The 17,947-nt window shown below is 32.7% G+C and overlaps 1 protein-coding gene across 1 annotated transcript; it reads right to left on the bottom strand.

Moving 5' to 3' along the window:
- Nucleotides 1-16,298: 16,298 nt before the first annotated feature.
- LOC139868695 (uncharacterized) lies at nt 16,299-17,258 on the bottom strand. Its single transcript, XM_071857033.1, has 2 exons — nt 17,171-17,258; nt 16,299-17,065 (listed from the first exon to the last, which is right to left on the bottom strand). The coding sequence occupies exons 1-2, from the start codon at nt 17,256-17,258 to the stop codon at nt 16,299-16,301; spliced, it is 855 nt and encodes a 284-aa protein (XP_071713134.1).
- Nucleotides 17,259-17,947: the final 689 nt, after the last annotated feature.

Here is a 17,947-nt window from a genome sequence, read left to right as displayed (position 1 = left end):
TTTTAAAAACAAATGCAATGTTTGTAAAATGTATCATATAGAGGTCAAATACCTCGCGATGAAATCAACTATTATGAATTGTTTATAATGTATATGAACGGGTCCTTTCACTAGGGTCATTTCAGTAATTTCAGAAGTCAAAAAGTGAGGGTTGTTATATATACTAACTCATGCTTCAGTTCCCAACACAACTTCAATATCATTCATATTTGAAGTTCGAATTTTTCATAATTTAGAAACTAAAACAGTTTCCTTTCTGTTGTAACACTGATATCGCGAAGAGATAAATGATTTCAGATAAGAATATTTATGAAAATATCTTCAGAAATATCTAGGATATTTATAATAAAAGATACGATGATATCTTAGAATTTCTAATATCGATGGATGATGAAGAAGATTTGTCCGTAAAGGTTTAGAGTCTGGAGCAAGGTATTCGTTAATGACTTCAGTAGATACTGAATCGTTTGGATTCTTTGGAGGCAGATTTAGTCTTTGTGATTTGTCCACAACCTCCTTCATGGTTTGCTCAATTCGTTTTTTAGTACCAAATTTTCTTTTGAGCTTTTCCAATGTATCCTTCTTTATCATCAAACTTTTGACTGTTAAGGTCGTTTACAGTTTTTGCTGCTTCATCAGCATTTTTCTAAAATTCGGAGAACTAGTTCGCAGTTTAGGTGTTTTTCAGAAACTTTACATTCGAAGTATGTAAGTCTTGGAGATAGACGTTATATGTATATATAACTGTTGGCGTAGAATTGCTGTGAAATGCAAGAATAATGATTCAAGCTTTTTGGTATGGCAACTATCATTACAAGATAAAGATGAGTACATGATAGGGTTTCCAATGAATAAGTATAGTGATTTTTCGAAAAGGATTAAAGATCAATGAAGTTGTTGGTAAGTTTACTGTTAACGTGGTGAGATTTAAAAGGTTCCCCGGTAACAAAGGCGAAAAGACAACGTATATATTAAGGTTATAATAAGGCTAGTCCGACTGAAAAGTCGAAGTTGACTTGTTGTAGTTGTGACAAAACTGGCTATCTCGAACGGGAGTTGCAAAGTTATTTTCGGTAATAATAACGCTAAAGGAATTAGTACAGCTACGTGTTAAACGGTTACTCAATTTCCGAGAGTTTTTCAGGTGCATAACTATATGTATCAATCTTTTCTTCCATAGATGAAGTGCGGTTGGTTCATCCTCTTGATTGAGGTGTTTTCAAGAATCATGAAAGGTTTGAACGTAGATTGTAATCGCTAAGATACAAATGAGGTTTAAGATGAAATCAAGTGGCAAACTTGAAGAAATGTTTAGTTTCATATGTTATAATCAATATTTTAATTCATTTTAATTGTCTAATGTTAATAGTTCACGGCACAGTTAGTATTTCAATAATTCATATATAATATTCGAATTAATTAATACGTATCGTGACCCATTGTATACATGTCTCAGACTCGATCACAACTCAAAGTATATATATGATTGTAGAATCAACCTCAACCCTGTATAGCTAACTCAAGCATTACTGCATATAGAGTGTCTATGGTTATTCTAAATAATATATATAGATGCGTCGATATGATATGTCAAAACCTTGTATACGTGTCCCGATATTTAAAGTGCGTAAAATAAATAACAGAAATTAAATGACGATAAATAAAATTGCGAGAATGAAAATTGCGATAATTAAATTGCGATAATTAAAATGTAATAGGGAATTAGGAACAGTTAGCTAGGAATAGTTAGCGTGGATTCTTAACAGAATTTCTCATAGTTAATTTGTTTGTTTCTAACAAATTTTATTTGTCCAATGTTTTCTTCATTATGCCACTTGTTGGATTCTAATAGGTCAAAATCCAATATGAAGTTGAATGAAAATGGTTATTCTGCGATGAACGGATACGTATATCGGTGGTTGTGAGTAGGATAGTAAATGACTGTTAAATCAGATTGGAAGAATGTGCAGTGTAACTTATTAAAGTGAAATCTAAATATTCCTCGGGTATTACCTACCAGTTAAAATATTTTCACCATTAACAGTTTGTACAAAAGAATTTTTTAATTACAATCTTTATGAAAATATATATACATATATATTTTCTTCAGATGTAATCATGGATTTAATGAGTCAATATGATATTAAACTCATTTGATTTTCGGTTTCAGCTAGAATAAATAATCTCTAAGACTTTAGAGATTACATAATCGCCATGTTCAGTGAAGATAAATGATATAGAATGATTATGTAGAACGATGATTATACTTGAGGTACAGATTGTGAGGTTGAGGTGTGGGATGTTGCTGAAGCTGGTAAGTTTTGCACCATATTCTCCAAATTGATTACTCGAGAGTGAAGCTCGTTGACTCCTTCCATTATTCCAGGATGATTGTCGGTCAGAACGAGCGGATGAATAATGTTTAGAATTGTGGATAGAATATAATCGTGATGAGCTACCCTGGAAATGAGGCTGAAAATGGTGTTTCGAATAGGTTCGCCGGTAAGTGCTTCAGATTCTTCGCCAAGAGGGAAAGTCGATAGATGGAAAGGATCGCTTTCTTCTTGTCTTCATTGGTTTAGTCGACTACGAACCCATCAGATGAATTGGAGATGACTAACTGGTTGATCCATTCCATTCACACTGCTTTCGGAGCTCGAGTGAAACTCCATATCGGAATAGCTGTCGGAATTCGAGGGATTTGAACTAGTTGCGAGTTCCATCTTGTACGATTAGATAAAGAGTTTTTCGATATGAAATGATTTCTGGCTATCGGATGATATTCTAATTACATAGAATATCTATATATATAGAACAAAAGATTTCGTGAATTACGGAGGAATTTACCGAATATGTCAGGCAAAGTTTACAGCACTATCTATGCAATAGAGGCAATAAGATGTGTCTAGACTTTAAGGATGATAAGCAAGTAATTTTTGACACGAAATGATAAGCAAAACTGTTGACATGCAGATACGGTCGAAGTCCAGACCCATTAATGCATCTAAACAACTATCAGTTAGACACATTAATGCAAGACCTAATTTGCTAAGACCACCGCTCTGATACCACCTGTAGAGACCCGTCCTAAACCATATGTCTTCAACATTTGGTCCCATTTTGAGGTACTGTCCTAAGTATGCCATGAACGACTTCATGTAATATCTTTAAAATGAGCAAATGCACAGCGGAAGATTTCTTTAATACCTGAGAATAAACATGCTTTCAAGTGTCAACCAAAAGGTTGGTGAGTTCATAGGTTTATCATAACAATCATTTCAATATTTTAATAGACCACAAGATTTCAGATATTTGATTGTACACGTAACCCGAGTACAAAATAGTACGCATAACCTGCGAATTAAAAATCATTCATATGGTGAACACCTGGTAACCGACATTAACAAATGTGAAATGTCCCGTTCATATTGATTATAAACGTTCCATATTAATTGATTTTGTCGTGAGGTTTAGACCTCTATATGAGACGTTTTTCAAAGACTACATTCATTTTTAAAACAACCATAACGTTTATTTTATCTATAAAGGTTTAAAAAGCATTATGCAGATTATCAAATAATGATAATCTAAAATATACCGTTTACACACGACCATTACATAATGGTTTATTATAAGAATATATTACATCAAAAATAAGTTTCTTGAATGCAGTTTTTACATAATATCATACAAGCATGGACTCCAAATCTTGTCCTTATTTTAGTATGCAACAGCGGAAGCTCTTAATAATCACCTGAGAATAAACATGCTTAAAACGTCAACAAAAATGTTGGTGAGTTATAGGTTTAACCTATATATTATCAAACCATAATAATAGACCACAAGATTTCATATTTCAATATACATCCCATACATAGAGATAAAATTCGTTCATATGATGAACACCTGGTAACCGACATTAATAAGATGCATATAAGAATATCCCTTATCATTCCGGGAAATCCTTCGGACATGATAAAAATGAATTCGAAGTACTAAAGCATCCGGTCTTTTGGATGGGGTTCGTTAGGCCCAATAGATCTATCTTTAGGATTCGCGTCAATTAGTAGATCGGTTTACTAATTCTTAGGTAACCAAGCAAAAGCGGCATATTCGGCTTCGATCATTCACCCATATAATGTAGTTTAAATTACTTGTGTCTATTTCGTAAAACATTTATAAAACTGCATGTATTCTCATCCCAAAATATTAGATTTTTAAAGTGGGACTATAACTCACTTTCACAGATTTTTACTTCGTCGGGAAGTAAGACTTGGCCACTGATCGATTCACGAACCTATAACAACTATGTACATATATATCAAAGTATGTTCAAAATATATTTACAACATTTTTAATACGTTTATGTTTTAAGTTTATTAAGTCAGCTGTCCTCGTTAGTAACCTACAACTAGTTGTCCACAATTAGATGTACAGAAATAAATTGATATATATTATCTTGAATCAATCCACGACCCAGTGTATACACGTCTCAGGCTAGATCACAACTCAAAGTATATATATTTTTGGAATCAACCTCAACCCTGTATAGCTAACTCCAACATTACTGCATATAGAGTGTCTATGGTTGTTCCAAATAATATATATAGATGGGTCGATATGATATGTCAAAACATTTGCATGCGTGTCTATGGTATCCCAAGATTACATAATATATTAGAATACATGTATAATAAAATATAAGTTAGCTAGGATATGATTTGTATAGAATTGTTACAATATTTCCCGTATCTAAAACAATCAAAAAATATACAATCTTGTTTTACCCATAACTTCTTCGTTTTAAATCCGTTTTGAGTGAATCAAATTGCTATGGTTTCATATTGAACTCTATTTTATGAATCTAAACAAAAAAAGTATAGGTTTATAGTCAGAAATATAAGTTACAAGTCATTTTTGTAAGAGGTAGTCATTTCAGTCGAAAGAACGACGTCTTGATGACCATTTTGAAAAACATAATTCTACTTTGAGTTTAACCATGATTTTTGGATATAGTTCATGTTCATAAGAAAAATCATTTTTCCAGAAGAACAACTTTTAAATCAAAGTTTATCATAGTTTTTAATTATCAAACCCAAAACAGCCCGCGGTGTTACTACGACGGCGTATATCCGGTTTTACGGTGTTTTTTCATGTTTTCAGGTTTTAAATCATTAAGTTAGCATATCATATAGATATAGAACATGTGTTTAGTTGATTTTAAAAGTCAAGTTAGAAGGATTAACTTTTGTTTGCGAACAAGTTTAGAATTAACTAAACTATGTTCTAGTGATTACAAGTTTAAACCTTCGAATAAGGTAGTTTTATATATATGAATCGAATGATGTTATGAACATCATTACTACCTAAAGTTTAGTAGGTAAACCTACTGGAAATGATGAAAAAATAACTTGAGCTTCAAAGGATCTTTGGATGGCTTGAAAGTTCTTGAAGCAGAATCATGACACGAAAACAAGTTCAAGTAAGATTTCCACTCGAAATAAGATTGTTATAGTTATAGAAATTGAATCAAAGTTTGAATATGAGTATTACCATGTATTAGAAAGATATCTTACTGTAAATAGAAAAGATTTCTTGAGGTTGGATGATCACTTTACAAGATTGGAAGTAAGCTAGCAAACTTGGAAGTATTCTTGATTTTATGAAACTAGAACTTATAGAATTTATGAAGAACACTTAGAACTTGAAGATAGAACTTGAGGGAGATCAATTAGATGAAGAAAATTGAAGAATGAAAGTGTTTGTAGGTGTTTTTGGTCGTTGGTATATGGATTAGATATAAAGGATGTGTAATTTTGTTTACATGTAAATAAGTCATGAATGATTACTAATGTTTTTGTAATTTTATGAGATATTTCATGCTAGTTGCCAAATGATGTTTCCCATATGTGTTAGGTGACTCACGTGAGCTGCTAAGAGCTGATCATTGGAGTGTATATACCAATAGTACATACATCTAAAAGCTGTGTATTGTACGAGTACGAATACGGGTGCATACGAGTAGAATTGTTGATGAAACTGAACGAGGATGTAATTGTAAGCATTTTTGTTAAGTAGAAGTATTTTGATACGTGTCTTGAAGTCTTTCAAAAGTGTATGAATACATATTGAAACACTACATGTATATACATTTTAACTGAGTCGTTAAATCATCGTTAGTCGTTACATGTAAATGTTGTTTTGAAACCTTTAGGTTAACGATCTTGTTAAATGTTGTTAACCCATTATTTATTATATCTAAAGAGATGTTAAATTATTACATTATCATGATATTGTGATATATTATTATATCTTAGTATGATATATATACAGTTAAATGTTGTTACTACGATAATCGTTACATATATGTCTCGTTTCGAAATCATTAAGTTAGTAGTCTTATTTTTACATACGTAGTTCATTGTTAATACCTAATGAGATACTTACTTATCATAATATCATGTTAACTATATATAATCATATATATGTCATCATATAGTTTTTACAAGTTTTAACATTCATGAATCACCGGTCAACTTGGGTGGTCAATTGTCTTTATGAAACCTATTTCAATTAATCAAGTCTTAACAAGTTTGATTGCTTAACATGTTGGAAACACTTAATCATCTAAATAACAATTTCATTTAATATATATAAACAAGGAAAAGTTCGGGTCACAACAAAATGCATCTAGAATATCCCCAAAGATACAGGTACACTCATCTGTATATAAAATCGAAGTACTAAAGCATCCATAACCTGGATGGAGTTTGTTAGGCCCAATAGATCTATCCTTAGGATTCGCGTCAATTTGGGGGTCTGTTCCCAAATTCTTAGGCTACCAAGCTAAAAAGGATGATATCCGGTATAATAATCCAACCATAGAATGTAGTTTCAAGTACTTGTGTCTATTTCGTAAAACAGTTATAAAAGCAGCGCATGTATTCTCAGTCCCAAAAATATATATTGCAAAAGCATTTAAAAAGGGAGAAAATGAAACTCACGATACTGTATTTTGTAGTAAAAATACATATGACGAAACTGAACAATGCAGGGTTGGCCTCGGATTCACGAACCTATATCATTTATATATATATTAACACATATAATGGTAATCGAACAAATTGAGGTATTATTATTAATTGTTATTTTAGTAACTTGTACGTTTCATTAATAACTAAATTAACTATATTTATTTTTATATACATTAAATAGATAATTAATATTTATTACAAACATATTAATATAGTTATGTTTTATTTAAATAATATATTTTTATATAGAAAATCTTTATTTGATATATTAATAATACTAATAATAATAATGATAAAAATAATAATATTAGTGTTAGAAATAATAAAAATGATAATAAAAATAATACTAATAGAAATAATGATAATTCTAATAATAATAATAATGATAGTTCTAATAATAAAAATGATATTTTTTATAAAAAAATTAGTTTCAATAATAATACTACTTACATTAAAAATGATAATAATAATAATAATAATAAAATGAGTAATAAGTAAACTACCTCAAAGAAGTAGTCCTAAAAAAATGCCCAAGTCCGGGTTTGAACCCGCGACATCCCGATAACATCCCTAACCATTACTCCGTATATATTTTTCTATTATTGTTAAGATTTTAATATCCTTTAAATTAGTTTTCTGTTTTGAATCATCATCAATCATAGTAACATACCATCATTATCCTAATTTCGTATCATCATCATCATTAACTTCATAACCATCATAGTCCTTGGTTATCATTATCAATTTACCACCTCATCATCATAATACCGAACCCATTATCATATACATCATGACACTTATCATCATTCTAATATCTTTACCATTTTATACGCTATTCATTATCAACTTTGTCATAAATATCATTATCTAAACATCTTCACATCATCACCGTCCTATATCACCCATCATCATCACCATATTATGATCATCATTATCAACTTCATCGTGATGATCATTATACATATATCACGATCATCATAACTCCTCTCACATATCATACTCATAGCATAATCATTATAATACCATTATAACTTTATCATTATCATCTTCAATGTTATTAAATTCTTTGGCTCAACCCCAAAATAAAGATTCCCGTCCCAAACAAAAACACAAGTGCACTTCCCGCTATTTAAGATAGGATTTCGATGGCCCAACAAAAAAAAGGTACTCTGCCCAACAGCATACCCACGGCCCAACTGGATATTGTGATCCATCAATATAAATATAAGGCTCGAATAAAAATAAAAAAAATGATGGCCCAACTAGTATACAGTTAAAATTCGTTCTCCTTTTTCATTGATTATTCAAGTGGTAATTGTTTATTGGTGGTCGGCCACTAATCTTGTTTTGTTGTAATTTATAATTGACCCACTAGTATTTGTCCACTAAAAAGCATGCATTACATCTTGATCCACCTTTCTATTTAATCGAAACAGAAAAAGTCGAGCAACAGGAGCACACAAAGCAGAAACAGAAGTATGATCAGCAGTTACCTCAGTTTGAGATTAATGGTAGTTCATATGGTGTTTTATTCGAACTTGAAGAAGGATCCCGGCTGCACCAAAGTAATCGGACATGTAACAACAATTTGTGGGTTTGTGTGGTTGTCGAAAATAGTGAACAAAAATAAAGTGGTAGTACAGCAGCGTAAACCGTGGTTTAATAGTGATGGAAGGTGATGTTTCAAGGTGGTGACTCTCGGTGGTGATCCTATGCAAGTGTGGTGGTTTTATGGTGAGGTGAGTGATGGTTTTTAAGGTGGTGAAGGTGTTGGTTCTTTGTTTTACACTTAACAGAAGTAACAAATAATGATGGTCATTGTGACCTATTCGGACAGGATCATGATGCAGCAGTTTGGTGATGGAAAGGGTTATGATAGTGGTTAAATGGTTTTGAAGTGGGTCGTGAGTTGTAGATAGTTATAGAAGAAACAGAAACAAGTGACAGTCACAAGCTGGTGGAGGTTGTAAGTGATGGTAGTGGTGATATTTGATTATAAACATAAACATAGCAGCTGTAGCTGCAGGCTTGATCGAATTGGTGTTCGTAACTGAAAGAAAACATATGTTGCAGTTGGTTTTCTTGGACAATATTAAGAGAGAGAGAGGGAAGAAAAAGTGGTTGTTGTTGGCTCTCGTTTTGCAACTTGAAGGAGAAAACGGATAGATAGACTTAAGCAGACAAGCAGCTTGATATGAACTATATCCTCGTGACCGACACCTCGTGTCCCCACTCTCCACTCAATACTTTCATTTCATTCCTTTTTCTTTTTAATTTTAATTTAACAAGATATGCTACATGTATGACTCTAATGGATACCGTTGTTTCCTAATATGCTTTGTATTACTCGACAGAAATAATATCATAAATGTTAAATCATGTGATAAAAGTTAAAGTAGTAATCACAAGTAGTGTTTGTTCTCACATACACATGTGGGTATATATAAATATAAATATATTAAGTTTAAAGTTTGTAAAGAGTCAATCAGGTGCATGAAATCAAAAAGGAGATACAGTAAATTTAAATCACATAAATCACTCGTGACAATTTGTTGGAAATATCTTACCGACAGTTTTCACCGATTAATATTTCGTACTCCGTTGTTGCTCACTGGCGAATAAAAGTTTTCGGAAAAATCCCAAATTTTTAAATTAATTATATTTATTTATTTTGGTCATTATAGTATAAAATTCGATCCTTAATTTGTTAAATAAAAATTACATCAACTGTCCCTCTCATTTCTGGGTAAAATATAAAAAATGTTAAAATTTAATAACTAGATCCTAAATACATTTTTAGTAAGCCTAAAATTTATAAAACTCATTTTTGAATCAACGTTTATTCTAAAATCATATAAGTTCGAATTTAACTTACTTAATATAAATCGGGACATCAAATGAGTATTACAATCATTTAATATACTTTAGTTATATATATAGATATATTTTAGATATTAATTATTATAATATCTTATTTTTATTTATTTTACATAATTAAATTTTTAATAGCAATAACATATAATATTTCAAATTATATTTTCAATTACCATTTATATATATATATATATATATATATATATATATATATATATATATATATATATATATATACACACACACACACACACATATTTATTTACAATTAATTGTTCGTGAATCGTCGAAACTGGTCGAAGGTAATTGAATACATGAACATAGTTTCAAAATTTTCAAGACTCAACATTATAGACTTTGCTTATCGTGTCGGAAACATATAAAGATAAAGTTTAAATTTAGTCGAAAATTTCCGGGTCGTCACAAATAAAAGTGTAGTTTATTAAAAATCATAAGCTCTTAAAAGAATAAACTTCTCATAATACCTTATGAAAAAAAGTAGAGCTTATGAATTAAAAAATAAGTTTCAGCTAGTTTACTAAACACTTATAAAAAATAGTAATCCCCGGCTCCAGAACACAAACCCATACACGTTATGGACGAGTGGCTGCTCTCACTTTGTTCACCTCCCCTGGTATAGGAAAATAGACTTCATTTTAGCTGATGCTTTGATTGAAGTCCCCGTTTTCTTTTTCAGGGTATGAATCCACGTCGGTCGAGTACCAGAGGGCCTTGGGGTCACTACTCCCAAAGACATCGACCTTCTAGAAAATAATAAGATTTAACTAATAGCTTTAATAATAAACTTCGACTCTAACTCATAAGCTCCAGCTAGTTTTATCCTAAGACACTCATAGTCTCTAAAAGGCTTCGATGGTAAATTTCTAGCTGTTCCGGTGCATATTATTCCATGAATTATTTATTTAACTAATGATAAATGAAACACAAACAAATAATAGATCCTTTATTTTTATCCATTAATGAGTTGCAATGGACAACTCATCAATACATAAAAGTGGTGTATCTATCTATTTTTGTATTGAATTTATCAACACCTATTTGTTTACAAATGTAATTTTTTTCACCAATTAATTGCACGATAGTTAGGGGTGCTCAAAATATCCTATAAATTCGTAAAATAAATATTCAAAGGTCTAACCCAAAGTATTAAGCTAATATCCTCTATTTATATTTTTAACCATCCAAATATAGTCTAGTGGTCACGACATGAGTTTCTACCTAAGAAGTCTCGAGTTCAAATAACACTAACAACATATTTTAAGGTGATCAAAGTAAATGATTGAAATTGTCGGATGTTCATCTAAAAGCAATCTCTTTGCCATCGGGGTAGATGGAAGAATAAGTCCTCTACACTTGGCTCAAGAATAATCATGAGTGGAGATCCGACATCTCTCTTATTTTAGGATAGAGGGTCTGAAACGATCACGAATAATCCGTTTAAAACCGCATACATGTGATTAAAAATACTCTACTTCCCCGAGAAGCCTTAACAATGAAAGACTTGTTCGTTTAATCATTTTACCATATATCCCTAACCTTATAATGTCATATAACCAGAACAACCGAAAATATCCAATGAATCATCCTCAATTGCCGATTTATTCATGTGAACAAATTATAGCAACAACCCAAAAGTCTCTAGAGCGTCTTCATGGGATCATCTCTACCACTTCTGGGTGTATTTGGTGTTTCTGTAATGACCTTGTTATGGGATCATCTCTGCCACTTTTTGTAGGATTTTGCCTATGCGTAATGATATTGTTTTGGTTCTAATAGTATATGAAAATGCCCAATTCTTTATTATGTTCGATTTTGTCATTTTCTTGGCTTAAACATATCCAAAATGGGATATTTGACGTTATCCTTTGTAAATGTTTATTAATGAAAAATAGGGTAAAATAGGATTTAGGATAAATGAAGAGATTAAAAAAAGCTAGGATGAACTCACCCTTGTGGTCCAGTGATTCACCCTTTTGCACTTGTGCATTGGGATGGGGGTGGGGAGGTCTCAAGTTCGAGTCTGTCCTCTTAAAAATATTCGTGGGATTTATTTCCTAAAAGTCGAATTGCCTCGGGGAAGGTTTTACCGACCCGTATTCAGGACCCAGGTCCGACCGCCTGTCACTCGAGATGGTATAAGGTTCGGATCTCTGTAATGCGGTTCGGGTTTCCTGCCTGAAAGCACGTGCATGCGTGGCAAATGAGAGTATTCGATGTCAACAACTTGCCTTTCAAAAAAAAAAAAAAAAAAAAAAAAAAAAAGCTAAGATGTGTTTTGGGGTTTTTAATAAATGTGACGAGGAAAACCTGGAGGGGTTTTAGTATATAAGAGAAAATTGGAGGGGTTTTTGTACATATGAGAAAATTCCCTACTAGTTTTTAATATAATTGTTGATCGAAGTAAATAAATAAAGAAACTGATGGTTTTGCTAAGCCTAAAACCAAATTTATTAAGCTGAATTGTTATGATGATGACTGGTTGGATATTATATCTAGTTTAAAGGATTAAAGGATATGATGTTATCAATAATAATAAAATTAAATGAATAATAAAATTTAAAATTTCAATATTAAAACCAAATGGCCTTTGGTCCAGCGGTATCGTGGTTGCCCTCTAACCAAGAGGTTGAGGGTTCAAGTCCCACCTAGGACATATACGTGATTGTAAATATTCGTGTTAATGAGTGTTGTGAATTTGCCTTTCAAAAAAAAAAAAAAATTTCAATATTAAAAGAAAAAAACAATCATTGAACGAGGACGTTTTGTTTAGAGGGGTCAAGTAATTCTATACAAATTTAGTTAACAGCATAAATATACGTGGAGATGATGTGACAGCTCAGTAAAATAGTACTTTGGTTCCACATAAAGTTCATGATCATCCATAAGTATTTCAAGTATTCGTAACAAAAGAATTCACTTTACACAGTAGCAAAACCCATTTCGTAGATTTCAAAAGCTCAGAAATAAATAATGACGAGCGGGGGCTTCCAAAAAACAAAATTATCTTCCATATTTTTTCAACCATCATCATTTATCTGATTAGTTAGTGTTTTTCTCGAGTGTTCAAGAGGTGTCAATTTCAATATCGTGATATCTCTTAATGGTTATAAATATTGAGCATGACATGTAACTTCATGGATATAATCGGGTGGTTGGCTAATAGCATAATACTTCCGTTCAAAAAGAAAATCTTCCATATTTTTTTCAATTAAGAAAAAGATTTTGCTAAAGACAGCCTTAAGAGTTGTCGTTTACATGCATTAGATAATTGTACATGAATGTTATCTTTTACTTTTTAAATGACAATTATGTTAGAAATCAAAAAAGAAATAAAAGTTTGAAAATATTAGGGGATCGGAACAATGTCATCATCTCCCTCATTAACAGCAGGCATCAACTAGTAACTACGATAGCAATACCTTCTAGTTTTAGGAGATTTGTTTCCATTTTTAGGCATATAGCTGTTAGCCAGTTTTCTGTATAAATAGGGACTTTGTAAGATGAATAAAAGTATCAATTCAAGCTTTATCAATTCATTGAATCAATAAAACGATCAATTCTTTGTCATTTGCTTTTTCTTTCATTTGAAAACATGGCATCAGAGCAGTATTAATGATCCTGGATCATTGTTAACACTTTCATCTCTTTCATCTTTTTTGTTTAATCGATTTACCAAACATGTCTGAAGCAGACAGCAGCAACCCAAATAATCAACTTATCACTGAACTAACCAGCCAATTGGCTAGGTTACTTCAATCCAACAATGAAAACCAGTTTACTTCAATCCAACAATGAAAACCAATCTCAGAGATTACCAGATTCATTGAAAATCAATGTTAATCTCAACAATTCCAATTTTTCATTTTGGTCCAGGATGATTAAGGTTGCCATCTGAGGCAAATCCGAGACCCTCCTTAATCATCTCACAGAAGATCCATCTGCAATTGACAATCAAAAATGGAACCAAGATGATTTGGATGTTTATTCATGGGTGATCCAGAATATTGAACCTCAGATTGCAAGCAATCTCACCCAATTTCCCACTACAAAATCACTTTGGAATGCCCTCATCACCACTTACAGCTCTGGCAAAGATAAACTGCAAACATCTGACCTACATGTCAGAGCCAACAACATCAAACAAGAAGGTAAGTCAATTGAAGACTTATGGTTGAAGTTGTAGGGGATTTGGGGAGAAATTGAAACGAGAGATCCAAATCCAATGGAACACCCAAACGACATCATCAAATACAACAACATCAGATCAGACAAAAGCTTTTTCAATTTTTAAATGCTCTTGATAATAAGCATGACAATATCAAACGAGAATTGCTCAGACTCGAACCCTTACCAACCGTTGAAGGTGCCTACACTGCAATTAGGAAAGAAAATGCTCACCAAAGCATATTTAGTAACAAAACCGAGACAATATCTGGTTGCTCCTGCATCAAAATCCAAAGAATTCAATGGCCAAGGTCTGGTGTCAAGAAGCCAACGTCATTCGAATTACCCATCATCCAAAGACAGAGATAATCTCAAATGTGAAGAGTATGGAATGAAACAACACACCAAAGATCAATGCTTTAGGATTGTTGGGTATCCAGAATGGTGGAATGATGGCCACAAAAAAGGAAAAGCTTCGATGGCAACAACAGTGGCGGCTACCAAATGCAATCTTGAGACCAATAACTCTGGCACCACCACTGCACAAGGAAGCTTCGGTCAATGACAGCAGGATAACCTTCATTGTCTACAGGTGGAGGTAAATTAGGGTTAGGGTTTATACCCAAAAAGATGAATCAACCGAATGATTTAGGGTTGCAATCGAACGATCTAGGGTTTTTAACCCCAAATTCGTTCCAGGTTTTGCAAAATGACCCCTCATCAGATCAGTCCTTGCAAAATGACCCCCACCCTATTTCCCTTTATATAGAAACCCCCTAGTTTTAGAAAAATCCTCAAACAGTCCCTCAAAGGACAAAACTTGCCCTAACCAGTCCTATATTAAACCTGGAAAAAATTACATGGATAGTCCCTGTGTTTTACACCATATTACATCTGTAATCCTTGTATTTCATTTTTGACCTTTTTAATCCTTTTGATTTACATTTTAAAACGGATAGTCCTTAGCTCAAACGGACGTTTAGATCTAACGTCAAGTGACCACACGTGATAAACACGTGAGGTTATATTTGTCTTTGACCATCTCAACTGGTGTAAACCCCTTTATATATCCTTTTTCCCCAACCCAATCGTTCATATCACTGCCGTCATTTTCCCTAAATCAATTAAAAATCAATCAAACGATTCAAACCCTAATTCGCCATGGTACAATGTGGTTGTGGTCGTGAAGCAATAATTCGGACATCCTGGACTCGGAGGAACCCTGGTCGTCGTTTTTATGGATGTCCACTAACGGTATTGTAACCCTAAGTCTTTAATAATTGGTTTAAATGATTAATTGTGAAAGTTGTTTATTTTTTATTGCTTTTGTTCGCAGAATTCCAGTTGCAGGTTTATTGATTGGTACGATCCTCCAATGTGTGCTAGATCAGTTACCATTATACCTGGTTTGTTGAAGGCCATAAATAGGGCTGAAGAAGGGATGAATGCAGCGAAAACTGAAGCTAAGATCTACAAATGGTTGCTTTTTGCTGTCTGTGTTTGGTTTGCTTTGTCTAAGTTTGGTAATTAGGGGTGATCAATGTAATGGATAGTAGTAGTTGTCTTATGTTGTCTTTTGGTAATTGTATTAGATGTTATCTTTTGGTAATTGTCTTAGATGTTGTATTTTGTTTCAATGTAATGGTTGATCAATGTAAGATGTGTACTCTTTGTTCCTAACAATGAAGAGATATTATGGTTTACAATCAGTTTTGGCTTACAAGTTACATGTTACAAGCATTAACTTACACAAAGACATTCATTACCAGAATAAGTACCAAAATAAGTACCAAAAGCATTAACTTAGATGTTGTATTTACCAGAATAAGTACCAAAATAGATTCATTCTTCATTACATAGTACCAAAAGACATTCATTACAACCATTGTTTCATTACAACCATTGTTTCATTACAAACCATTGTACCAAAAGACATAGAACCAAATTTACATTACATCAGCCATTACATCAGCCATTGTACCAAAAGACTTAGACCAAATTTACACTACATCAGCCATTGTACCAAAAGACTTAGACCAAATTTACACTACATCACCCATTGTACCAAAAGACATTAACATTACATCAGAACTACCAAGTTATCATTCAAAAGACATAAACTAAAATACATTCACTACCATTCAAAAGACATTAACAAAAGACAATAACTCTTGGCATTTGATTCATTAATTACCTGCTGCATCATTAGTCTGGGATTGAGCCCTTTTCCTCCCTTCTTCTCTTTGAACTTGTTTTTGTTCCAACACATGTTGATGCTTCATTTGTGCAACCCCTTTTATTGTGTCCATATGTGCCACACTTCCCACATTGTTTTGACTTACCTTTTCTTGAAAAATTTTCCTTTTCATTCATCTCTGAAATTTTCTCAGCAGACTTCCTCCTGTTCTTTTTAGGCCTACCTGCAGTAGCTATCTTCAAGGGTGGTAATATCTTTGTTGGATCATTTGATTTAGGCCACATTGATTTACCATTCAATGGTACAATGTGAAACTTGTAAGTCTCCTTCCATCTCATTAACCAGTGTACTTGATGAACCCATTCTTCAGGCACTCCTACTTGCTGATTATTGAATGCCATGTTGTTTAAACATGCCATTGCATGTTTACATGGCATTCCAGTTAACTCCCATTTCCTACATGCACATTCTCTCCTTCCCATATCCACAACACATTGTCTTCCATGGAGCCCACTTACTTGATATTGTTGTCCACCATTCCATAAAATAGAACACTGAGATTCTTCTTCCTTGATCTTTTCAAAGGTTTTTGTTGCAGCAGGTGTTATTGGTCCATCACATTTAGATTGGTGCTTCAAAACATTGACAATCCTCTTCATTAAATATTCTCTTATGTATTCCAAAGCAGTCACAATTGGCTTATCTCTTGCATCTATAAGCCATCTATTGAAGACCTCACACATGTTGCTTAGCAGGACATCTGAAACGGCTCTTCCTGTTGAACAGTTACAATTAATGAGTAACTAATACATTATTGTAAATACTTAAATGAGTAACTAATGAATTATTGTAAAACTAATGAGTAACTAAGTTAATGTACCTGAAAAGTGACTCCTTGCCCATTGATGAGGAGGAATATTAGTCAACCATTTGTGGCAATCTTTATTGAATTCCTTTAGCTGATTCATTGCTAGCTCAAATTCGGGTACAATAGTTGGAGTTGCACACCTCCACAAATGATTTTTGTAAGCTAAACCATTCCTTTTTTTTCATATTCTGATGAATATGTCTCAAACAGAATCTGTGCTCAGCACAAGAAAACAATTCTTCAACAACATTCAATAGACCCTAAATTAGTAACAAATAGTATAAGTACATACATTTATAAAACTATATATTGGTTACAAATAAGTAGTAGAACCCATACCTTTTGTCTATCAGAAATGAAGGTGTAGTTTGAATTTGATTCAAGATTAAGATCTTGCCCTAACCACTCCAAGAACCACTTCCATGATGAGTAACATTCCTGTTCAACAATGGCATATGCAACTGGATATATGCCATTGTTGGAATCCACCCCAACAACAGTTAGAATATGACCTTGTGCAGGTTGTTTCATAAAACATCCATCTAGACCTATCAAATCTATACCCAACACTGTAAAACCTTTCTTTAGTGGTCCTAAACAAATATAAATTCTCTTAAAAATCCTTATGGGATCATTGGGTTGTGCAGACTCATGTTGGATTCTAACTGTTGTATCTGGATTAGATCTTTTGAGTTCTAAAGCATAGTTTCTTATATGTGAATACTGCTCCTTATAATCCCCTTGGATAATACCAGTTGCCTCTCTTAAAGCTCTGTATGCTTTCATGTG

The sequence above is a fragment of the Rutidosis leptorrhynchoides genome, chromosome 9, assembly GCF_046630445.1.
Source record: "Rutidosis leptorrhynchoides isolate AG116_Rl617_1_P2 chromosome 9, CSIRO_AGI_Rlap_v1, whole genome shotgun sequence".
NCBI classification, from domain to species: domain Eukaryota; kingdom Viridiplantae; phylum Streptophyta; class Magnoliopsida; order Asterales; family Asteraceae; genus Rutidosis; species Rutidosis leptorrhynchoides.
This window is presented reverse-complemented; position numbering and strand designations above follow the sequence as displayed.

Bases quoted from the DNA above. Each gene is read 5' to 3' on its own strand.
- LOC139868695 (XM_071857033.1), bottom strand. From the start codon at position 17,258: ATGAATCAGCTAAAGGAATTCAATAAAGATTGCCACAAATGGTTGACT. The intron at 17,066-17,170 runs GTACATTAACTT...ACTGTTCAACAG, and splicing joins GGCAAGGAGTCACTTTTCAG to GAAGAGCCGTTTCAGATGTC.